The sequence below is a fragment of the Trichoplusia ni genome, chromosome 5, assembly GCF_003590095.1.
Source record: "Trichoplusia ni isolate ovarian cell line Hi5 chromosome 5, tn1, whole genome shotgun sequence".
Classification (NCBI taxonomy): Eukaryota; Metazoa; Arthropoda; class Insecta; order Lepidoptera; family Noctuidae; genus Trichoplusia; species Trichoplusia ni.
This window is the reverse complement of record NC_039482.1, coordinates 1,271,760-1,298,387: the sequence shown is the minus strand read 5'-3', so window position 1 is coordinate 1,298,387 and position 26,628 is coordinate 1,271,760. Positions and strand designations below refer to the sequence as shown.

The 26,628-nt window shown below is 34.5% G+C and overlaps 1 protein-coding gene across 1 annotated transcript in view; it reads right to left on the bottom strand.

Annotated features, from left to right (window-relative positions):
• The window catches only part of LOC113493970, a 112,170-nt gene that overhangs the window by 4,236 nt on the left and 81,306 nt on the right, over nt 1–26,628 (bottom strand). The window contains exons 3-8 of the mRNA XM_026872032.1: nt 19,204–19,272; nt 15,770–15,903; nt 15,021–15,211; nt 12,472–12,600; nt 12,041–12,158; nt 2,195–2,476 (exon numbers count right to left, since the gene is read on the bottom strand). Of these exons, the coding sequence (XP_026727833.1) occupies nt 2,195–2,476; nt 12,041–12,158; nt 12,472–12,600; nt 15,021–15,211; nt 15,770–15,903; nt 19,204–19,272 (923 nt within the window). The remainder of the gene's footprint in view (nt 1–2,194; nt 2,477–12,040; nt 12,159–12,471; nt 12,601–15,020; nt 15,212–15,769; nt 15,904–19,203; nt 19,273–26,628) is intronic.

The window sequence follows — 26,628 nt, the reverse complement described above, 5'->3', positions numbered from 1 at the left end:
CTAATTAGACCTTACCTTCAAAAAAATAAGGCGCTCATGTCTTAATTGTTCAACATTTATAATACAACATGCATTGTGATCTCTTTGAATTATTAAATGGTACAGAGAAATATGTATTTTTAAAATATATTGCTTAAAGCTTTTCTGAAAATTTTACTAGTAAAGAGTAATAATTACAATCCAATATTTAATCATAAAAAAAATACATCAATCAGTGTACTGTCTTACTTCTATATAACTATAATAATTTTCGTGAGTTTTAGTCGTTTAGGTAGTTTGAACATTGTTGGATACTGGCTACAGATACCAAACTTTGTTTCTACACTTTGACGAGTTTCCTGCATAGAATAACAAGCTATAATAGATAGATAATCTTAGCTCCATACCGCATATTTGCGGCTTATGGCAAACCTGTGCGCGCTATTAATTAGTTCACCTCCATTGGTTGCTAGCGGGATCCCGAGACTTCACCCGAGTTTTCGTAATAATACAGGCATATAATAAAGGCTTAGTTATTTGCTGGTCATGTAGTTTTCTATAAATGAAATTTATGCATAATTGCTTACCTGGTGGTTTATGGGCGCAAGAGTAAAAAAAAAACAAACTAAGTCACATTACCATTTATCTACCTATACTTTAGTAGGCATAGATGTAAAGGTTTAAAGTTTGTGAATTCTGAACTTGTAAGAGTTAACCTCAGGGTCTAATGCTAACCCGAAGAATACGCCGACAGGCTATCTGGTTACGTTATAATAAGCAAGGATAAAAAAAAAATGATAGCTGCTATTAAATCCTAATTCACAAAAAGGGCTAAATATAAGCATTTCCGGACAATCCCAAGTCTGAAAGTTTCTAGTCATTATGCCTAGTTGAGTAAGGGTTGTTAAAACAGCGGGCAATTGTTGCACAAACGTTTACATAACAAGCACCAACATCTGCTATTCAGCATTTAATTTCCCGGAATCAAACAGTCTCTTTTTATTCGCCTCGCAAAGTTACGCCACTGTTAAATAAAAATAAAACGAACGAACTTATCGTACTGTTGAAGTTTTTTCATATCGGTTAGCTATTCTCGGTAACTGGCGTGAATGAAATAGTTTTCCAAGTTTTTTTTTCATAACTTTTATAGGTGTTAACTTGTTGCTATGTAAATTTATCTTTAAGGTTACCCGTTTGACAATTCACACGAAACAAGTTTATCTTTTATTTTACCGAATGCACAAAAATCCAGTTTAAGTTAGCTTAACAGTCTTTTTCAACTAGACAACTTCATTCAGGTCTATAGGTGCATCCAAAAATAAAAACAAATGTACTAAGATTTGTTCCACTGTACTCGTATGTATAAGATTATTTAAGTAAGGAATAAGTGTAAATATTCTATACGTTCACCATTTTAAAATGCAGCAAATAAGATTTCGACAAACTTTTCCGAACGATTTAATTATTCAGGTGCTCACGAATAACCTACACCTATCGTCATTTTACCTGTCTTAAAAGAAAATTGACTAACATTTATGATAGACAGTAAAACAGTATATGATTGTCATACCTTGATGAAGCTACGAGCGTAGTCAGATCACAGGTAGATATCGAAGGCATGTTATATAACATACACGTCACGAACAGAGATACAACACTGACATGAATCGGTGATAGAAGTTTCAGAACATTTGCTGTACTGTTCACGGAACACCGCTATCGGAAATTGCACGTAAACTAAACACATAGGTGTATTGACAGTCCTCTTTTAATGGGTTTGTTAACAAACAGGTCCGTAAACAGATTACCCGAGGATATCTAACAGCTAAAACTCACTGAGCGTAAACCCGCTTTCAATGCTGTTTCGAAAAGCTTTTGAAAATTCGATTGGATATAGCTGTTGAGGCGCTCTCGCTGTTGTAAAACGCTAAATAACTTCCAATAAAATATTGGAACATAATTTAACATTAGCACAATCTATGTACAGCTTAACATTTAATACCTCAACAGATTAGTATAATTTCAAACATTTTAAAAACCATATAATACCCGGCAGACAAATCTTTTCCAACGTTATTTTAGAATTGACCAATCATTGCAACATCATAATTCTCTCGCGGAGGTTTAATAGTTCAAATGTTACGTATTACTTTAGTGCTTCCTCCAATCACGGGCAGGACCTAAAAATAAGATCGATTAATTTCTCTAGTCTCACCTTTTGTGGCTCCTGATGAACATCTCCCAAGTCTGGAGGTTGTTGGCGAGTGGGCAGCGGAGCCGATATTGTTGATGATGACGAGCTGGACGAGGCACTTCCAAAGGCCTTCTCGCAATTCTTGTCGATGTTAAGACTGTTGTAAGATTTGTCGCTGGACTTGTCACTACTGTTCGACATTTTGTCGACACTCGCTCCCGCCGGTGATGAGCGCTGCTCCTCTTGATCATCTTCCACGTCACAAGTCAGCAGTCGGATGCGCTCCGCAAGAGATGTAGTTTCCTGTTAAAAACACTATATTGTAAAACTGGTTTTAGAGTAAAGCTGGCCGCAAGATGGCTGCGCGCTAACCGTCGGTCTCGGATAAAATTTGTTCGAATTCTTAAAAAGTTTCAGTCTATCAAGACATAGATAAAGGGGAATCGAGTGTGCAGTGTTGCCAAATGTATGTATCAGAAAAAGACACCCAAAAAGTAAAGGTCGGTCATCATTATCCAATATAATCCGCGCGCTTAGTCCGAGGGGCATTTTCTACTTCTTTATATTCGACGATTGTAAGTATTGTAAGACGAGAGATCTGTACAAATTGTCTAGCTGCTGCTAGCAATCATAGAACAATGGACGTGTTCCCGTTTCACATTGTGCGGATTATGTTCGACGATTCTCTTAGCAAGTAACTTGCTACGGATGAATAGTATTTACTCGAGTTTGTTGTTGTTGATTGTTGGTTCAACTTAAATCGAGGGCATTTCAGTCGACGTAGAATTTCTACACAGATTTAATCACTCGTTGGAACTGGTATTTAGAGTAAAACGGTACAGTTAATGGCTATTACCTACAAACGATCCCTGATAATGTTATTTAAATAGGCTATTAAAATTGTATTTGATTTAAATTGCCAAATTGTTTTGCAAATACCCTTTACATTAGCAGACTATTGTGTGGTATTGCGAATACGTCGCATTGTTATCAATTGTATCAGCGTCGGCCAGATTAAAGCATTGTACGGCATTCGATCGGGGCTCATTAACGCTACAAACACGATTGTTGAGAGAACCGAGGCTTGAAATTAATTGAAAGACGAAGTACAAAAAAAGAGAAACCGGCCAACTCGTACACGAATATTTTTCGTGTAAAATCATGTTTGTTGAATAGCAGCCTCATGAATTTCAGTCAATGAAAACAATACAGTGGCAATATAAAAATTAAGTATGTCAAGTTATGTTATCCTTCAAGTTCTATTAAAATGCACACGGTGTGTCACAAATTTGTATTAATAAAATCGTTTATAATATGTAGTTTGAAGGCCTACCGAGGAAAAACAACTCGATGCTTACTTTTTATATAGTTATAAAGATTTATTTGTAATTTCTGATATAGCGGGAAAAGCCTTTGTGAAATTACTGTTGTAACAATTGCAGCATACATCCGACTTCAAATGAAAACCTACTGTTACAAAAAACTACTTTTTCACGTTAAATGAAAAACGAATCAACAAAAGCCGTTCATCCAGGCCGAAATCCTGTGGTAACAAACAGAAAAAAAGACAAATTTTAAACCTCATCTGTTTAAAGTCAGTTGAAAAAAAGGTATTTTATTTAGGCGAAAAAACATAAAATAAAAATAAATACCTAAATTGCATTTAATCAAGCTAATCACTTAATAATTGATTTATGATTTATGTTTCAATTAATAGTTGCCCTACTCATAACTGCCTTAAAAAAAAAAACCAAATAAAGCCAACTTGGAAATCGACCGCCAAGTACACATACTTTAATACCGTTACAACTTTCCCGACACATTCTGTCATTGTTTGAAATCAAATCCCATCAGATGTTGTGAATAAACTTTAAAAATACAGTTAATACTTCGTTGTATCGGTCTACCGCGGTCAAGTTATTTCGTGCAGCTTGACTTTATCCGATCACAGTGTGAACCTGTGTGTTTTACTGAATAAACGTATCCTTTGATCCTCTTTAACGACTAACTAATTTGTTTGTTGTTCCGTTTGGATTTTTGCAACTCAATTTTGGGGCACTTCCCGATAAGCTAGCAGGCCGGCTTCAAACCCAACGACAATGCACTTTCCAACTATAAAAACGGCTGGATTTTTTCTAATAGGAAAATTTTGTATGGAGTGACATAAAACGTAAGATTTTTAGATTTTTTTAGTCTTTTTATTTTTGCGGTTCAGATAACTATTACCTACCTCTTTGAGTTAAGGAACCATACGATTTGCACTCAAACGAAAATGCCGGGGGGTCTAGATTAACAAATGACCGCTTATTTACAAAGTAGGTCTTTAAATATTGTTACTAGCTTATAATTAACTCCGAACACGTCGAATATAAACAGGAAAATAAACATTGCAGCATCAGAAATAGGTGTCCATGTTCAAATATTAGCGGAACTCTTCGTAATTATTGAGTGCGAGACTTGGCGTCGAAAAAAGTAGGTCAAGCTCTTAATAGGAATATTTTGATCGACAAAAATATTATTATTGACTGCAAGCCGAGTCATTAAAATATTTGTTTTCCGATAACGATGTGTAACACTAGAATAACATGGAGGCAATTAACTTGTGTATATAATACTTGGTAGGGACTTCTAGGAGCTACACTTGATACGGTCTTTCCGTGAATGGATGACCATCTATGTCAAAACGTTTTTCTTGGCGTTTCGGAAGGCATGTAAAATTGTAGTGAGTCGAAGCTAAAAGCTGTTGCTAAGGTCAAGGTGATGCTCCTTGTAAAACACTGGTACTTAGCTGCATTTTGTTAGACTTTATGCCAAACCCAACATAGTTAGGAAAAGGCTAGGATGATGATGTTATAATAGGACTTGGAAGTGTACTAACATGAAAAGTAACAAAATACTATACATTTCAACATTTCTAGTTCACTCGACTCGTTATTCTGTGTAACCCAAGCAATGTCTATTATTCCACTGGTTCGGAAAAACAAACCTGAATCGTTAAAATGTTTCTTTCTTTTTATTTGTATAGCACAGGTATATACATACCCTTATCATGAAAATCATAGAAAAGTAAAAGTCTGATGCTAAGTGAATATTGAAAAAAAAATTGAAGATGAATTCTTATTTTACAGTTATAAAAATGCATGTATTGACAGCACACTGACAAATAAAGATAAGCTTAATAGTTAGCTGAATAGTTTGATTTTTCTGAAATACATCGCCTAATTAATTACTACCTAGTACCTAGCGTCTACTATACAAACTCTGCTTTGGATAAAGCGGCTCGCTTTGATTATTAAAAAGTACATCTCTCTTTATATATCTTTATAGTGGAAAAGCAGTCTCTGTCCTTGTTTTCTGTATTGTACTATTTTGAGTGTTTTCCTTTGATTCAAAACCAAAATCATAACCTTTTTTTTTCGATAAGCTTTTTTAGGGTCACTCGATTCGTTCATAATTATTACAACTCTTATTTCGTGGTTCCAAAATGTAATTTGAAGGTTATCGGTTGTTTTTTAAAACTTCTCTTTTTGCTTTAGAATTATTACATTGTTTTGTCATTGGTCTTCTTATGTACCTACAAAATTCACGTGTTTGTGGGTGGTACTTTTCTAAAAGTCTTCACGGAGGTTAATAGGTCCGAGAATCGGTACCATCTATTTTCACATTACTGAGTGTTAGGGTTATCCAGCCGTCAGATATTTTTTTCTTATATACATCAGCAAAACTAATTAGGCATATCAAAACAGCGTTCAGATATTATGTGTATAATTTCACCTATATAATATGTTTAAAATAAATTGAATGGTCACATCAATTTGAATTTGAGGCTTACGATCCGTTCGGTGTATATTACGCTAGCGGAATAAGTGAGTATGATACATAACACGGCCCACATAAAAGGGAATGATTAATGAAAATATTTGTAATCAATGATTTTCGTAGAATAATTTTCGAGTTAATTTCGTTTTACAAAATGCTATACAGTATGAGGGATTTTAGTAGACGCAATATTTAAAAAAAAATTATGCTGTTGATTTTCTGAAGCAACGACTTTAACGGTAAACATAACATTCGTAAAATCCGAACAAAAATAGAAGACCCTGAAATAATATACCCCGGACCGGGCGTAAAAGTATACGACATTTAAAAGTGCATTGCTATTGCTAAACTCAGTAGCTAATTATAATAAGTCCAAAGCCGTTTTACATGGCAAAGTAGCTAACGCACAAGCTTCGACTGCTTAAAACCAAAAATCTAATATAAATTCATCCGAATACGGCACTCACTAGTCTATTTAGTAACCTGTTCCACATTTAAATAATGAGAATAATTCAAAGAGAGCGGTTGTTAATTAAAATACCCTCTTACGTTCTGTATAATTTTATCTTGAGCTCGAAATACGTTCATTTACGTAAGCATTTTTGCAGGTTTTTGATATCATATTTTTCAGATAATTACTACTTACTTATGTGTCATAAGTAAATCTTATTTATTCATAAATATTGGGGCGTCCTACAAATTTTATCGTAGAGAGATACACGAAAATACGAAGGTATAAAACCAGCTTTAAGTGAATGACAGGCGTGAAGTTTACCGAAAATGCATCGTATTTATTTATTATTCGGAAAATGTTTAATGTTTTATCGTAATACTTCAAAGGTTAATCTGACGTTTTTTGACCTGTTGACCTGTCCCGGTTTCTCACGGCAAGCTCTGCATTATGAGGAAATGTTGTTCCGGTTATTTTGTTTCAAGTATAAGATATTTGAAAGATGTGCTTTCGTAAGCCGTACGTTCCGTAATTGTTGGCCGGGTATTCGACTGGTCTATTAGGTGCTTTGAACATTAACGTTACAAAAGTCCTATTTTAAATCTGAAGTAATCGCTGCAAAGTTGAGTCTATGTAGTATTATCTAGTACTAGCTGACCCAGCAAACGTCGTTTTGCCTAAATAAATATTTATAGTTGTATGTATTTTTAGTGACAAATTATAAAAAAATAAAAACAAAAAAATTCGTCCTAAAAATAAAATATATTTTTTTAGTGTGAGCAGCCCTTATTACTTAGGGGCATGAAAAATAGATGTTGGCGATTCTCAGACCTACTGAATACGCATATAAGATTCGGTAAAAATCAGTTAAGCCGTTTACGGTAACTAACATCGTGACACGGGAATTTTATATATTAGAAGAAGATTTACATACTCCCAATATTTTTTTTAAAGTAGACTATTGATAAGTGGTTAGACACAAAAGAAGTTTTCAATTCTTACGAAGAATATAATCATCTTAAATGACAACTCGTAAAGACGCTGACCAAGAGACCGGCCTCGCTGCCACCCACCATAATCATTATAGAAACACACATATCAGAAATATTACTGTCTTAATTGAAGCACGCAACATGCAACAAGCATTCAGTTTGTCAAGTCTCTGGTGGTGCGCGGTCAGGGCGGCATTTATTTCTATTTTTGGCATATTTTACTTTAAATGAAACCATTTAAATTAAATATGAAAAACAACATAACTACAACCACATACCTATTTTTGATTTACCAAATACCAGTACAATGAAAGCATGGTGTCAATTACGTGGCTGTAAAACAATAAAGGTAGTACTCAGTAAATAGTTTTTGTTAAAATGAAATTCGATCAAAGGCTTTTCGGTAAATGATAGGATCCTTTTGATTGTTCACGCAGAGCACGAAATGTAAACATACAAAAAAAAACGTTTTTTTATTGCACGCTTTTGGTTTATTATCATTCCCATAGCTATAGCTATAGCTCTTCGTATTGATTGTAGCTCTATTGATACCATTGTAATCGAAACAGGCATACTACATTTTTTTTTATTTATTCAAGGAACAATTTTATTTTGGTCTTACTAACTCGAATCACAATTACCTTCAAGCCGAAATTTAAAAGTGTTACCTAGAAAATTTACAACTAAAACAAAAGAATAATAGAAGTTAGAGTAAATAAATACTAGCTAATCTAAAAATAAAGTACCTATTCTCAGCTCAAAGTAAAGCGATATCTGCTACGTAGTGACAAGGAATCTTGTGCTAAAGAATTTTAAAGAAGTATCGCCACTTAACATCATTTTATAGAATATGTTACAGTACACCGTAAGAGCGACAGTTTAAAATAAAAATTTGAAAGGAAAGATAGCCCAGGGACTTAGAACTTTTTTTTGAAGTGAAAACTTCTTTAGCGGCGCTGTATACTTTTTTGTAATGAGTAAAATCTCGAGTGAGGATACGTCACCTGATCGAAAATTCGCAAGACGAAAACTTCTTTAGCACAATACTGCATCGATAGCGAAATAAATAAGTACCACATACATGATAGTAATTTAATAGTGACAATAAAAGCAATTCTAGTACTCCCAGAATGCAGCCCGTGTTTTTTTTTATAAAAATATATTTAAGCTCTCTCTGTCTCCTTCGTTCTTTAATTATTTTAGTTTCAGGTTTCATCCTCTCAAAGATCAGGTACTTAGTTTAGTTCGACATGTTCTAAGGAGTTCGTATATCGAAATATCAGTTTGTTGGTGAAATACAAACTGAATCTGTTTAAGCGGATATGCAACGTGAAATCTGTCTTTAACAAACCTCTCTTTACGTCTTCAAAGCTCTGTATCTCGATATAATATTTACAAGCTTAAACTTTACTTAAGATTTTAGTGACGATACGCTGTTTATTGGTACGATGGTGTAGTTGAAATTTGAATACTATGTTAATTATTGCGAAAATGTTCTATATAAGCACCCGTTTATTCTACTGGTAATCATGAATGAAACAAATGTAAATAGTAAAAGTAGTGTCGCAGTACCGTCCATCATTTCATTCATTATTCTATTTTTGCAATCATCATATATCCAGATAATTGGATGAAAACTTATTGCGAGAGAGAACAGAATAACAAAGGTATTTTATTGTACTTATATTCCAAAAATGAATTACAATCTTCTATATTTAACTTATAAAAGAACAATGAGCCGCGCTCTTAAACTGCATCACCGCTAATTAAAAGCCGAACATGTTGGTGTAATATTTCGTGAAGCTTTATAGAATGAAAAAAGAACAACGGAACGAAATGTCAAAATTTTAAAGTATTTACCGGACTGTTTGCTGATCATTCACATGAACATTACAAGGAATCTCAACGAAATGCATTGGCGTTACACCACGAAAAAAAGGAGAACTATAGGCTATGCTTATATTTTCTGCCTAGGTTGTTGTTTGAATCTTATCTTATTTAAAACGACTCCCGCATCAAGGAATGTAATCCTTTTGTCGAAGAGGGTTTCACAAACATTCAAGTCACATGCACAAAGGCGATGCTAGTTTACGGCGAAGAAAGCCGGGTGGTCAGCTAGATAAGCCAGTTTGATCCTCCCCTGGGACTATCTTCTATTTATATACCTACATAAAACTATACATTTAATGAATAGGTGTATTTTTAATATATTCTTTATATATTTACACCTTTTCTTCTATTTGAGATGCATTGTTCGTTCATTGGAATCCGTCCTGTGTTAAGTGCACTGATATCCAGTGTTTTGGTCATCATACGGTTTGCGGCAAGCGCCTTTTTGGATCCTTGACCAAGACGAGTATTTATGTGATCCTGATACATGTTCTGAATCTGGGTATCTTATGCTTTTTATGCATCTATCTGACGGACTGTTTTTTTTAAGTCATTTACCCTAATAAAAAATATCATGTTTTCATCTTTGAAGTTTGAACAGCTTCGTAACTTTCATTCATCAACATATATATTACGACCAAAGAAGTGCCTTTGTTGTGAAATATAGTGTGATATCGTGCCTCTGCATTTCAAGTCCGTAAATAATAACCGCACATAAGAAACTTGTGCAAATGTGAAGGAGAATGTAAAGGCTCTTAAAATGGAACCGGGTCAGGTCACGTTCCTCGCTACGTGTTAACGAATGACCGAATGATTTGTATATTTGGCTTTTAGTCTTGGTTATATAAACAAAAACGGTTTACTAAGAAAGGTAATTAGTAAATTGGTGATAATGATAAAAATAAGTATGATTTTAGAAGTTATTAGATTAGGTTTTCAATCTTTGTTTTTGAAGGTTTAACTTTTGCAATAAGTGTATGATTATGTAATTAATTTTCTTGTTAATTAATATTCTTCATATTAATATTATATAATATTCTTCATATTGAATCGAAAGCTTCCATAATCGACCGAACCCTCAAGTGATAATTTCTTAGATAACTTTTACGCTGTTCAAATTTAATTAACGAAAATAATATTGATGTGAATAATTTTCAATTTTGTAAGTTTCGTAATTTTCACTTTTAATTTTGGCTGATTGTCAAGGAGGTTATTACTCACAGATGTGCATACTGCGCCCATTTGCTTTTCGGACCCTCATTATGAATAAGATTAATCAGATGAAGCATTTGAAAGAAAAATTTGCAAGTACGAAATGTTTCAAAATATAAACGTAAGGTTTTCTAAATTTCGGGAGCCAACCTTCTGTGAAAAAAATTTGTATAACCCATATATTTAGGAAACTGCTATAAAATTTAAATATACTTCTGCATGTCGGATCAGGCGTTTTTTTCCTATATAATGATAATAACAAAGATATCTCCTTAAAATGATGAAGCATACAAGATGCCGTAGTGTTTAGAACCTCTTTCTTTATTGTTGGTTAAAAAGGTTTACATTGCATTTATATGAAATGGCAACTACGAATAAAGTCTCTGTTTGATGGAATATTGCGTGAACCGACTTCTATAGCTGACCTACATAATGTTATTATTGTAATAACATCTTTTCTTTTGTTGTGTAACTCTGCTGCCAATTTTCGCCGAACGTCCATTCATATAGAAATATTGTTTTATTTCTCTGTAAGTACTATTGCGTAAAACGGATTTATAACGCGCATATAATTTTAAAATAAATTCAATTGTACAGAACGAAAGCTTATAGGCTTAATATTTGCAAATAAATTAATATGGTTTTGCTTTTTAATCTTTTAACCCGCTAAATTTCATTACCGGTTTTACGGTTTTACTGGTTTATTTTTGATGTTTAAAACACATCAGTCCAAATAATACTTTAAAACTTTCTAAAAATATAAGTTTAACAAAAAAGGTTTCATATGTCACTATTATAAATAAAATGTCGTATCATATATTCAACTTGCTTTTCTGAACGTGAGAAAACCACAACTTCTTAAACTAAGACTCATGCAGTTGTGAAAGGAGACGTCGTAGCCCGTAGCAGGTCTACGCGGGTCTACGCCGCGTAGCGCACCGTCCCACTTCTAAACGTTAAGAGACGATGGCAGGTTCCCTACTCGATCTAAAGTAAACACTAACGCTGGAAGTGCAGTCATTGTGAGTAACCGACAGTATACCGATACTACTACACCCTTTAACATGTACTGGCAAACACATTTGGTTAGATAAGCATTTGCCAAGCAATTCAAGTAAGTTATGTCTGCCGAACGTTCGTTAGAGCTTGCGATATTGAAGTTGATATAAGTGCTTTGTGAATAATAGTGCTTATAATGTTCGTGTTTTAGATTTGAGTAGGATTTCTTAGTTACGTCTGCTTAGTTTAAAGACGATTTTTGAGGCAAATAATTGAAATGTAACTATAAAAATAATATTGGTGCGCTGTCGACGATTTTTAGTTCATTGATTGAATTATGATTACGTATTGCTAATGTAAGGGATTTATACCTGTAACGACTGGAAGAACAAAATAAATGCTAAGCGAGTATATACTTCTAGAGAATAAATTACAATGACATAAAATTTCAATGAAATAATATGAATATACTGCAGTAATTAAAGTGAAATATAGATGACTAACCTTTGGTTGTTGTTTCTTCCTGGCCTCACTGCGTAGTAACGAGCACCGTAGCGCGTTCCTCTCTGCTACGCGCCGCACCGCGGCCTCCTCAGTCTTAGGCCGGCCGGCATCCCAGGCTCTAAACAAAAATATACAATTAGGATTCAACCGACATATAAATAGGATTAAATAGCAAAAAATCTACAAGAAAAGCGCTAATATAGCAGTTTGTAATGAAACTAAAAATAATATTGAAAGAGTAGGAAAGAGGGGTTAATTAGAAAGAGTAACGGCTCAACCATTTAATATGATGTCTGGTTTGCCCAACAGCAGAATAGCTATTAAACAACAAAATAAAAAGACGATAAATAAATAAAAAGTTTCGTTACTGGTACTAGGCGGGTGAAACCGCAAGTTCTCAGCTAGTAGCAAAATAAATGAAGCGTTCATACCTTAGCGTTTCAGAAGTGACTAACTGTGGTTCGATGGCGGGTGGCGGGGGCCTACCGCTGTTGAACAGCTGCTGCACCGCCGAGTTTGCTTTGGGCGCGTGGATCGTTAGGATGAGCGGGGTTTCGAGTCTATTACAAACATACAGCGTTACAAAAATATATACGAAACATTATTCTCACATCGCTTCAGCTCTTCGCAAGTTTACAATCGCTTTGGATTTTCTGCTTAACTTTAAAAACTATTTAAAAAAAAAGAAATGTTTTGGTATGCTTAAAGTTGAACTTGCGAAAGTTCTTACCTGTTAACAAAATACTTAAAAAAACTTTACTTTACTTTGAAAAAAATCTCGCTATTGCGTTTTTAATATTATACCAAGGAACTGCACAGCCAGCGTACATACAACTCTAAAACACATGAAAAACAATTAACTTTTGTCAACACTGCTGTAGGAACTTAAAATTAATTACCATTGGCATAGAAAAAATGTGACCGTATAATTAAAAATTTCACGCCACAAATACTGTTATGAAACAAACGACTATTCCAACAGAACTGGCGTGTGGTTGTGTCCACAAAAGCCGAACTAGAGCGGTGACAATTAATAACTTACCGTATAAAATGTGTAACTTTAATTTAATTACGTCATAATTGAAAGCAAATTACACAACACATTTAAGGGAGTTTGTTTTTGTTTTATTATTGTAATAGTCATTTTGTATTTGTCACGTCTGTTTAAATGGAACTGGGTTGACGCATCTGCTGCAAAGCGGACTACTAATGGGTAACGCTCACGGTCGAACGGATCTCAGAGAATGGCAAACGATATCACGGATGGCCAAGATGGAAATAGCGGGACGAGCTAGAGCATTTTAATAAAAATTGCTCCTAAACAGCCCTGGACATAAAATATAAAGAATTTAAGCGGAATTCTTATAAAATTCTAATTCATATTTCAGGTATAAAAGGTGGCTAGAAACTATTTACCTATTAAAATTTTTGCCTCGTCTATAACCCGTGTGAAATTTTACCTGTTTTAATATTAAAGTGTTTTTAATAAAATGATGTTAAGCACTTATTTCAACGTAATATTAAAAATGAAGACGGTCTGTTGAATGTTGGAGGCCACGCGTTCTGCAGCAAATAATAGATCTGACAAGAAACTATAAACTACAGTTAATAGCGTCATTTGAAATGCATCCTCAAAGTGTTACTTGTAAATATTATTTCAAAAATTATACTCTGTTCTAACGTAGAACATGACGAAATTTCATAATTCAAACTTAATCGTTTCAAAATATCGACATTTAATAGATAGTCAGACTTTTCTGCATGGGAAATGCTAAACAATACAGTTCTGCACACTTCGACAAATCTTGTCAAATGTAATTTGTAGGTACAGAACTACAGACGCTGTCGATGAGTGAGATGCTCTTTCGAACGAGTTGAACGTTCTGTGACGTGATTGGCATGAAACAGACGTTCGTCAGAGGGACGTCCGCTGCAGGTACACGGCTTCCGTTGTGATTTAACAGGCGAAGTGCGTATTCAAAGGCTGTCGGTGACGCGAACTCTTTGTTCAATGCCTGACGTCATCCCCCGCATCCCCTTGACATTCGTATCAATCTGTTTTAAATTTGGAACAAAGGATTCGATGTGAGCTGCAAGTCAGGGCTCACGATCGGAATGATTTTTGTTTAATTTGTAGTGGTATCTAAATAATAGTATACTAAGGTCGATGTTGTACGTATCTCTTTAGGTGCTGACTAAAACATTAAGCAGTCAGTTGTCAGAATGCATTTGCTGCACACGTTTCTTTTCACACGTTACATATCTTTTTTTCTTTAGGAAATTGCTCAAGTTCAAAGACTTTCCAGAAATGCACACAAATTAGGTTCCAGACTAGATAAATAATGAATTTAATATATTTTTTATATAAACTTACTAACGCTTATTTTGCGTCACAAATAATTTGGTTTTGAAATTTGAACTTACCTTGTTACAAATTACGACGTAGCATGAAATTACTCACTTTATGCCACGTCAGCATTCTGAGATTATATCTAGTTTACAACTATAAAGCCCTAGTGCCCCGCGCCCGCTATTCCCGACCCGAGCTCTGTAGCTAAAGCTTAGGTAAATTTATTTAGTGGCAATTTCAGGTGTTTAGCTGAAGCCGGTGGAGGTAAATTGTTCACGATCGATGTAAAGTGCTTAAGGACCACAAATTCACAATACTTATTTACATCAGACTAGACGGCTATTTAACAAAATTCTTCTGTAAACATATAAATAGAATGTTAGCTGTGGCGAGGTGAGCAGCATTTGTTTCTAGACGGAAAGACTCATTAAGCAACCAGATCACATAAGTCATTTAAATGTTGGTTGCGACAAACTCTGCAATAAGAAGTTAGTGTCGATCGCTAAGGAACTAGTACTGTCAGAGCTGTTGACTTGGCGCGAGATTAATAGTTGTAGTTGAGCCTGAAATTTTAATGTGTCTTCGCAGCAGCCGCTGAGCTAATGAACAAAGCTATTGGAACGGTTTTACCTGTGTGTTGTACTCGTGGCGAATTCTTTCTGTGTGTTTTCGGTATCGTTTGTTTGTGTCTGAGCCGGTTCTGTTTCCTTCTTCGGGACCTCCTCCTCAGAGTCTTTAGGCCTTTCCAAGAAGCGAACGGAGCGAGGGGTGATCGACCCGTCCTCGTCACTAGCAGTTGTTGTTGAGCGCTGATCCTCATTCTGTATGTAGACCTAAATATTTTAGATTTACTAGTGACAGCTATTTTGTTCCATACATAGTCAAGATTTTGTGCGTGGAAAGTCCGCACTTGTGTATGTAAATTTAAAGCACAGCGGCAAAAAGAAAATAATATGTTTGATATCGACATCGATGGAAAGCTCATATAACTTGGCCTTAAGTAAAAATATTGAAGAGTGGATAAAATGACGAATATGGTAGATTATAATTTAATTTCATAACCTTTAACCTCTACCAGAGATTTAGAGTATTCATCGTGAATAATAGATTTTACAAAAGTGATAAAAGCTGAATCATCAATATTACGTTCAAACAGATTCTTAATTTTGTCCGCAATCATTTTTCCGAGTGGTAACATAACTAGAGTTTTCTCAAAACGGCCAGATTAAATTACTTAACGATGCAAAATTTCAAAGCCCTCTCAAAAATATTTTTCTTTTTAGTTTTGTCCGCGTTTTTTTGCCGAGTTGTACATACCTAGAGTACTTCAAAACGGCCGTGTTTTATTTGATCACGACGTGGAACTGTAAACAACTAACCTGTTCAATGTCTTTATCGGTGTCCAATGATTTCCACAACCTCCCCCCTTTGAGTATGCCGCCTCGTCGCTGGCGCAGCGGGGAGTTCTCAGCAGACAAACGCCCATCATTATCACCCGTGTCACTGTCCTCGCCTATTGCAACAATAAAACAACAGTTTAAATAATGATTTTATCGTTGTAAGGTGGTTACATTACAGGAGAATATCGAAATGAATTTGAATTTAGCCCTTATTGAGGTTTTGTTAAGGGCTAATTTTCATTTTATAATGTTGCTAAAATAAAGAAAAAATATTATGTAGATACCTACTGTAGATAGATAATTGACTAATTAATCATTTAAACGTTATGACAATTATAGGAACACAGGTTGTTGGAACTAGACTACAGTAGCAATTAAGTTAATTATTGATAACTTCAGCAACTTCTTCTAACTACCCGACTGGATTTTAATTATTGTATGCAAAAATGGGCTGATTGTAGTACTGTATCATTATAATTTACCACCTGTAACCTACTCAATCAACACAATAAGATATTTGGACTTTAATTAACACACAATTAGCATTGGCTTGTTATAGCCAGTAATAACTGTTGAAGTTGGCTTCTTGTCTTATCGCAAGCTTCTGGAAAAGTAGATAATCTCTTTAAAATGTAAATATTTGTATTTCAACTTTTTGTCCACCCATAGATAGTCTTTTTAAGCGCTTGTTATCCAGACGCGACATTTTGACAGTTTCAAAATGACTCCTCCGTTTGTTTAAATTAAAAACCCTATTTGTATAATGGAGACTACAAATTAAATTCTTCACTTTGGTGGTTTATGCATTAAAATTCAGCGCCTTAATTAGCTTTATTCTCTGCTAAGTAACGAAACGAGAACAATAAAGCATCATTGCTTTCGCTACGTTAAAGTACTAAAATGCTTGTTAAATAGCTGTGCTGAATTTCATAATTGCCAAAGTATGCCTATGCCTGTCCGTAGTTAGTGCGAAACGAAAAACGATACAAATCAAGTGCTTCATAAATGTTTCGCGTTTGTAACAAAATTGTTTTCAAACTGCTCTCTCGCAGGTACTCCGAATCCAATAACGCTCTTACTTTTGCAGTCCGATGGAAAAATAAAAAGCAAATGTATCACGGCTTTTTTTTACGTTTGCTTTTTGGTCACCTCTCTGACATTAGTTGTGACTGGCAATCGTTTTATTCGATTTACGCTGAAATGGATGCAAATATTTTTAAGCTTGCCCGTGTTTTATAGCACGTCAAATCACAAGTCATTTAACACTTGCCTTTCTGGTTTTATTCTGTTAACGGATTATTGTGCCGTTTTTTGTTGTTAAAGGATTATTTTTTATTCATTTTCTAGATACGGTGATTAAAATCTGCTCGTGTTTTATATCGTACGTCACAACTCTTAAAATATTATATTTTCGCTGCTAACTAACACTGTTTATGAATAAAGAACAATAGTAATGTTGTTTTTAATTTGGGTATAATTTACACCTTCGTAAATTTAATAGAGAGCCCCAGAGAGCGTAGAATTTACCACTGAATATCGAGATAAACTATTCTAGTTAGATGTAAATTATCATTGAATATTAAATTGAAATACATTTGTAAATTTCTGACCGCATTTCTGTGTGTAGCCGGGCGAGAGTTAATTAAATGTTTCATTATTAGATAATACTACACTAGGATTAGTGCACGTTAGAATAATGGACGTGGCATTAAGACATTTTGCATTCTCTTAATTAAACAAAACAGACTATTGTAACTACAAATACGTGCTAATATTTTTATTATTATTTAACGTTAGAATCATAGACTTCTTGTGAGATACATGCTCTGATATGGAGATACTACATTGAATTCTTTGTCGTGGTCAACAAAATATATTTAAATTTCTAATAATGGAATAAGATGCAAATTACGATTTTCGTAATACAACTTAATACAACCGCTTTGTAGTACTTATATGCTAGTACTGAGTATCAAAATTATAACACTTACTTCAAAATGTTGAATTCGAAGGCGATTATTTTTATCTTGACAACCGGATAGGAAAACTTTATGTATGTATATATTTTTTATCGATAGTAATACTAATATTAGAAAATATACATTATCTATAACTGTTCAACTATTACTGGCTGTTAATAGTTGGAAATACGGTGATATAGCGAGGGGAATTCTAAAAATATTGTCTCATTGCAATTCTCACTTCTTGCATATTTATGCTTCGTGATAAATACGAAATATTCAACGCTCCTCGTTGCCGATTTTACACTTGTTTGTTGTAATATTAATAGTGTTCAGAAGCTAATCCATTGGCCCAAGTACTGTTGAAATGTTCCGCAATATTCCCAATATTTCAATATTGTGCAGTTACAGTGGTGGTTGGTTAGGTTTGTATCAATTTGTCACAATATCACGCTGGAAGTGCGCTTATTTCCGCAGGTTATTTGATGAGCATGACAAGCGCTACCGGCGACGACGGACGGTATTTATTAAATAGATTCTCTACCTATTTTAGAAATGTAATTTGCATTTCCTTACTCGATCTTGTATATTAATATTTTATAGCTTTATTTTAATCGTGTACTCGAGAAATATTATTTGATTCTTGAAAATGTCTTCGTTAATTCAACGTAAAATTATTTTTGGTGCAAGCTCGAGACATTGTTTTAGAATAAACAATAATATATTTGATCTCCTTAAATGCAATGAAAGAAGAACCTAACTTTGTGTATTTATGTCTGTTCTATTTGTCTAGAAACACATTCAATTCACGCTTTTCTAAAGAAGCATACAAAGTCCTATCACTGGAAAGCCTTGAAACTTACCTGCGCGGTGGTATTTGCCATTATATTCAGTGTTGATGACAGACCTCAATAGCGTTACGATGCGGTTCACGCCAATCTTCCGCAGGCGGACATTATTTGCTTAGAGTATATGGCGTTGCCCGCAAATCTGTTATCCAATTGCAGGACGTTTATGTCGGCTAGTTCCCCGTACAATAAGACGTGTGCGAGCCGGTAATTGGTTGAAAGGGTGTTGTGTTTGCTTTCACAATTCGAACTACAAATACCTTTAGAAACTTTCTTCAATTCGTGTTCGGTTTCTATGTGGTTGTCGCGATGTATCGGAGGTTTGTTCGACATTGTATTTCATGAAAAAACTTTTTACTTAAGTTTATTTTTGGGTGAATATTTGTGAGATCGTTTAGGCCTTGTAATAATTGTAACTGTAGCTGGTTTTTTGTTCAATTACAAACTTTAAAAGTTAAAATATAGAAAAACTAAAGCTTATTTCCTCTATTCTAAATTGAAAAAAATCTGACTGATTGCGTCTACAGATTTAAAAAAAGAGTTCCTAGATTCTAGCTCAATAAATTCCTCTATAATACCTAGATCAAATAGAATAAGTACTTACTAATCAGAGGCGCTATGGGCGCTTCGATCTTGGCCTCTCTCTCTTCAATACAGACATCGGGGGCGCACTCTGAAAAGAAAAGAAAAGAATTTATCGTGATTGTTCAGCTCTATCTGGCCTCTGTGCGAGACTCGCTTCACTATTTGCATAGAGATCTGAAAACCGAGAAGTGTGTGATTTGAATTGAAATTCAGACGCCTGTTTCGTACGTTAGAGATGGTTCGGTTAGAGCTTTAAATAATCAGCGGTAATTAAACAAGCGTCTATTGTGAACATGTGAACGTACGAATGTTTAAATGCGTTCCCGTTTTCCGGTATATTTGGTTTCCAGATTGGTTGTTTTTTAATAAAATACAGAGAAATAGAGGAATTTAACACGAGAAAGAGGAAGCCATTGCATTAGTGGGACCAGCAGTGTGAGGACAAAGGGAGGGAGTGAGGGATTATAATGATGATGATGGAAATCTAGGTCACAGCATAAACGACAAATATGACCCTAAATTTTGGGAAACTTTCCTAAACTAACAAAACTCAATTTTAAGTAGTTACGTAGTTGTTATGATTTATTAGTTTTCAGTTCTACTAAGCAATCAGTATGATACTATCTAAAAATAATTTAATTGATCAAAGAACATTATTTTCTTTTTCTTCAATAAATTATTACAAATTCAACAATAAACCACTTAATTCACCGGAGAATTATTTTAAAATACCCTGTGGGTATAGTGTTCAAATTGATTGTGATTTTATACATTCAAATGATAACACAGAGGCCACATATATCATTACTGTTGTACTAATAAGAGCGAGACAGCGTACGTCTTATATAGCGCTGTCTCAAAGTCTCAGGTGGTCGCAGGCATCCACAGATATTAATATCAAACCAAACATCACACGGTCTAAGTTCCGTACAAATATTCAAATTAGTTTAATTTCAAAGTTATATCTGATAGTAATAGTTTCAGGTAGTCAACTATTATAACGTTGGTAGAGTGCCGTCCGGGGATTGTAAGTACTCATTTCTCACTACCTACTTGTACATAGAGTACGTATAAAATGATCTGTAATATTTTAGTAATGTTTTGTAGTTTAATTGTTAAGTACTATTTATTGTCCATATACATACGTCGGCCGTCGGTTGCAGAATATGGAAAACACGAGACACTACTTGACTGGCATTTTTTTAAGCCGCATTTTAAAGTTATCGATAAATTCGAATTTGGATAATCCGGATTCAAAAAATGTTATTATTACTTTTTTCCGAATTATTTATTTTAAATAATCATAAATAACAGTCAGGTGATTTATAGAATTGTTGTTAAGGAAAAAAACACATTCCGATAATGCTTGTTTCAACAACAAATCATACTATTCACACTTGAGTCCAGTGATAAGGCAAGTCATAAAACATTAATCTGATTATAGTGATTATAATTCGGCTCTCGCATCGTCTCGCAACCCGCGTTTCGTCTCACTGGTGGCACGCGAGTTGAGAGCTTTAACTTGTTTCCCATATCGTTCCTGAACCATCGCTACCATAGCCAGCAGCCACACAAACCGCGACGCGCGTTTCTATACGAATGTGTTAACGTTGCGCTCCTGACTAAATTCGTAGCTTCTCGTAGCTCTTCGTAGCTCTTCGTAGCTCATCGTAGCTCATCTTCGCTTCGCTTGTTTTGTGAGTACTAGACAACTGATAAGCATACTTAAATAATAACCAAATACATAAATCACCATTCTCCTGCCCTTATCCCAATTTATTTGGGGTCGGTGCAACATGTCTTCTTCTTCCATACCTTTCTACCGGATGTCATCTCACAAGAAATACACTTTGCAGTCATATCGTCTTTTACGCAATCCATCTAACGTTTCTTTTGATATTAATAAATTACACCCAAAACAAAAGACCGCGCTCATCACAAAAACATTTGTCCTGGGTGGGAATCGAAACCACGACCTCCGGTATATGTCACTAACAACTAGACCAACAGGCCACCTTTCTGATAAAAGGTGATATAAATAGCATAAAGAAACTTTTCCGAGGTTTCCTCAACATTTCCGGCTTTCGGTGAGGCAGTGACTGTACGAGAGCATATAAGTCGGACTAGCGACTAGTAAATAGCATTTGCAATACGCTGCGTCGTTTCCGTTCACGTTTTGCGGTATATCTCGTGATATACCTGAACCAGATTTGATAAATCATCTTTAAGAAATCTGTGTTAAAAATTCAACGATTTATCGATTCTATATTTAATTCTTCAAATCTCACCAAGATTATTTTACGTGCCTATTATTGGCAGTAAATAATCCTCAAATTCGGCAAAACATTTTGTAGCCATAAAAGTCCACTGAAACTATACAGTATAGCATTATAACTGGGCTAGCTAAACCGGAGTGATATCATCAACTAACATAACTTAGCTTAACAGAATTATCAACTAAACTCAGATCTATAGTCAATTTAGCGAGATTGTTTCACACAATATGAGATCGATGATTCATTACCAATAGATTGACATCAAAGCGTCAATATAGCTGCAGTTTATATAAGTGTCCCTAATTGAAGTGGCAGTCAACCATCCGTTCTGCAATAATTCATTAGGAATAGATTATCCTAAAATTAGGCAGTCACAGCTGCAGTTCCGTATAAACCCACCCTAATTGAAGTGGCACCGCGTCACTAGCTAAATCTATCAAAATGATGCCAGAAACTATCATAACTTAGATAAACAGAATTAATTAATCCGATTACGCATGGCGGCACGGCGCCGGGGTCCTCGGGCTCAGTCCTTCTCGACAGTGGAATTATAGCCGTCATACAAAATCTATTCATGTACTCGGGTTGGTACTCAGGTAGGCACGCAAAAAGGCCTTCGCATCCTTCACATTGTTGAGGATTATATATGAATTATAACCCTGTTTCATAACTGTCCCGAAATTCATCAGTCCATTAAAATTATTTTAACAAGATATTTTTTATTGTAAATTATAACAACAGATGTAATTTTTTGTTTTTTTAGCAAAATGATATTGCTTTAGCGATAAAAACATACAACCATGATAGATATTTCCCGTTAAATAAAAAAATCAACAACGTTCATCCAGTTCTGAGGTAACAAACGTAAAAAAGGAGAGAATAATTGGAAACCTTTTTTTGAAGAGTATTGAAAATGTATTAAAATCTAGCGTTTTTTTTACTAGAAATCAGTGAAACTGTCACTTTATTTAAATTTATTTTTATTCGAACCTAAACCCGAGCATGATCAGTCTATATCATAAAAGAGAAAAATTGAATCTCTCGAATCGCAACCCAGAATAGAGCATCACAAAGAGTCATACAATAGATTCGTATTGCGTTACGTGCATGAGCACATGCAGCGCACAAAGCGAAGTGGCGACCGCCTCGACACACTGCTAACACACCGAGATGTCGTTTCTACCGCCCTGGACCAATGTTCACTTCTACGATTTGCAATGCATGAACCGGCACTCGCATGCCATTGAATTAACTGCACTCTCCCACTCGCCACACTCTACGTGAAAGGTTTTTAAGGAATTTCTTTCTTTATGAGCATGCACAAGCTCAGATAATATCCATAAGTTTTTAACTTTACACAGGCCTGTCGATTTTCCACTCAACGTCGATAAATATCGATGTTATTATATCGAGCCACTCGAACCAATTCCCGTTTCCTCTTTGGAAAATGTAAACTCATTATTGTAACGTATTTGGCAGTAACATGTTTGAGTAACATAGCTTTCTGCGTTCAGTTTGGGATAATATTTAATGGGGTTAATTGGCTAGTTTATTACCAGCAATAACGAATTTATTAATACATATTTGAACATAAAGCTATTTTTCAAAGAATTAAATTATAATTTAAATTTTGGTATGTAGGTTAATTTATAATGAATTGGGTTATTTACAATTAATAGCATAAACAGGATGAAAACGTGAGAGGATCTGCAAATATATAGATAGGTTTATTTTCATAAATAGTTTAGTTCTGTCAATAGTATTAATAATGTGGTAATATATTACGACATTATTAATACTATTGACAGAACATATTATTAATACTACCCACTATTGGTATTTATTTTGGGGTATTTTTTTTCGGACGGGAAATCATCAAATGACTCATTCTACTTTGGCTTGAGTGGAAGGGTATGTATGGGTATGGTAAAAACCCACCCATGTTCCTTCCTTGGCCCTCCATGTACCAGGGCCACGGTCACCCCTTCGGACAGTCCCGCTGCCGCGCTGCCCCGGCAGATTTAGGATGTTGATTAGGTTTTTGATGAGTAGGTCTGGTAACAGAAACTCCCACTTTTTGTTAATCCTACATTTCACAGTCTTATTACTCCCGATCCGCGCCACTCTTGAAGGTTTACCCGTTCCTGTCACCCAGTCTGATAGGTCCAAATTATTATTGACTGTATTAACAGAAACAGCATTTAAAATACAACCGCTTTTTGATAAAACCCTTGTATTTCTGATACTGTAAATATTGAAAAAGTATTTCAAAAAATATGTGCGTTGCTAGGCAAGGATTACAATAGCAGAAACTATTGCAAACTGATGAAACAATACTGCAATCAGGAGTAGTGTGACAATGTAAGTTGATTCGGACCCGCGTTTTCCCAGTATTTTATTTGTCACCAGTAGCGGCCATATTAGATTAGGTTGACAGTAACAAGCTTATAGGAGTAACGTTAAAACAAAGCTCTTTATTTTAAAGTGATTATTTTCATTTGGTATTGGAAGCTACTTTTGAATTCATTGGATTTACGTATAGTATTGGATAAAAAAACGCTTGTCATAATTTAGTGCTTTGCATTGTTTCCAGAACTGCCACAATCTCACAGTCTTGTAAGCGATATATGCCTCGGCATATGTGGGTTAATTAAAATGTTATTGAAATTATATCCATATCAAATCTGTTAATATTCTTCGGAGAAATAAACGCACCTCAGCGTCCGTACAATTTTCGGTGAATGTGACAAAAATCATATTTCACACGTTTACTTAAAGTATGATATCCGACTTTCCAATATATAAGATTTCAACCGCTCAGAAAGTGTACGGAAATTACGTTTCACTTGCAAACAATTTTAAGAACCTTCTAGATGTCAGACTTACGACTTTAAATCCGACGTCTAGGTTGTTAATTTAGTGAAGTTACTAAATTCAAGTTTGCCATCGTCAATTCAATTTGACGCCCGCCAATTAGATTTGGTGCGTCTTCCTTTTAGGGTGCAGACAGACTAACTACAGAATTAGTTGATAATTGGTAGACATGTCGGTATTAACATGGGGATTAGTAGTATGAGCAAAACTCTAATTGTGTTTGTTTTGATTTACCTACAAATTGAAAAATAAAACGACGAATTTTTGTCTTATACGATGTATATCTAATAAACTCTTATTTGCACGTACTCTAAGCCAAAACCAAAGCAAAAAAGCTGTTATTTCAAGTAAATTCGAATTCATGTCACAGTTTATGTTTCTTATTTTGCTTCACCGTTTTTATCTGACTTGCAAATTAAATTCCCAGTATGGAACCGATTACAGATTAGGGATTTTTTGAGATAGTGTTGCCGGAAAACCAATCTCGTTTACAAACATCAGAAATACGTGGATTTATTAGTACAAACGTTACTGTCAATTTCAGCCAGTCTGTTGTTTAATCTGAGCTATTTCCTCCTTCGAACGTTTTACAGTGCTTTTTTCATATATTCACAAACAATAATATAAGTTTTTCGATATCATGCAAAGAGGTTTTGTCATTTTTCCATTTAGGCCAAGATCAAATTTGATTTTAGAAATTGAAAATAAAAATTCATATTTTTGGGTCGTTATCATTTCTTGTCTTGTTAAATTAAATTATACTACTAAAATTCTCTATACAGGGTAAAGTAGTATGGTTTTATCCATTGTACATATTTTTTGAATCAGCTTAATTAAACTGAAGGTCTGTCTTTTTAGATTTTTGTAACTTACAATCTCAGTAAATTCCCATCTGAAATACTTAGTACTACACTTACTGATACAAAGGCTTCAAACACTAGCCGCTTAATCAATTAAATCCGTATAAACAGGACCACGTTCTACGGCCATGTCGAACATGACACTATCACGTCCGCAAACCGAACTGGCACTACAACCTGAACACAATGGTACCCGCAACATATCGCGATCAATGTCAAAGCACCTGGAATTAGTCCTAGTAACCGCTTACCGAGCTGTCTCGGAATTGAGTACAGGCTTAAATTGAGACAATTCAAGATAGTTACAAGACAAACTGCTATATAATAATAATATAATATAATAATATCATATCTAATATCATTGAATTAATCTAATCTTGGGTTAAGTTTGCTTTCATACCATCTTATCTTCTTTTGTTTCTTTTCTACAGTCACAAGGCACAAAACTTAAAATTAGTTAAACTAATTAATTAATGTGTTTTAAAATTAAAAGGTTTCGCTTTTTGAGTCAAGAAGAAAATCTCTTTCTACAAGCAAAGGGACAATACTAGTCACAAGTGTATTTGACGACAGACATGATGATGATGATAATTATGATAATAAAATCCTGTTATTCCTCATCAGGAACATATGGCTCGCAGAAGATATTTCCACTCTTTTCGATCTTGAGCAGTAAGACAGACATATGGCTCTAAATTTATATAATTGTTAGAATTATTTTAAAATATAGTTTATCTACGGCAGCTGTTTCCAATTTGTTTTTTTTTCACACATTTGATATAAAATATTTTCTTCCAGTTCATCGGGGTTTGGAGGACAAGCTTCGCACTGCAGGTCTACGTGCTTCTTTCTGCCGAAACGACGAGTCCCTGTTACCTGTCATAAGTCGAAGATTGGTGATGCTGGCCGGGATTGGTCCGAGTGAGTTTACTTATTTATTACATTATTACATGCTGAATTTATTTCTATATAATATACTACATGTTCTAAAATCAGATAATCATTGGTTTGACAATGCGACGATCATGACTAATAGTAGTTTCCTGAAGTGAGAATTAGGATATGAATATAGGAAAATTTAATGAAGCTAGTTGTTTCTTTGTATCTTTTTTACTTACAATACGATTGCTAAACGCCTGCAGTTAATTCGACAGTCGAACAGAAAAATATAACTAATTGTTTTAGACTTTTACATTTTATTTTTTTACGTTCCGGACATTTAGATTTCAAAACCTTTTCAAGTATTGTTCGTAAATGTCCATGTGTTTTATACACACGTATGAAAGGGGATGCATTTAGATTTTTGTCAGTTTCACAAAATCAAATAAAATAGAGAGACCATGTCACTTTTAGTTTGGTTTTCAAACAACAGTCATAAAAACATTTTCTAACAATCGAGTTACGCCTACGACTTTTAAAATAATTTCGTGTTTT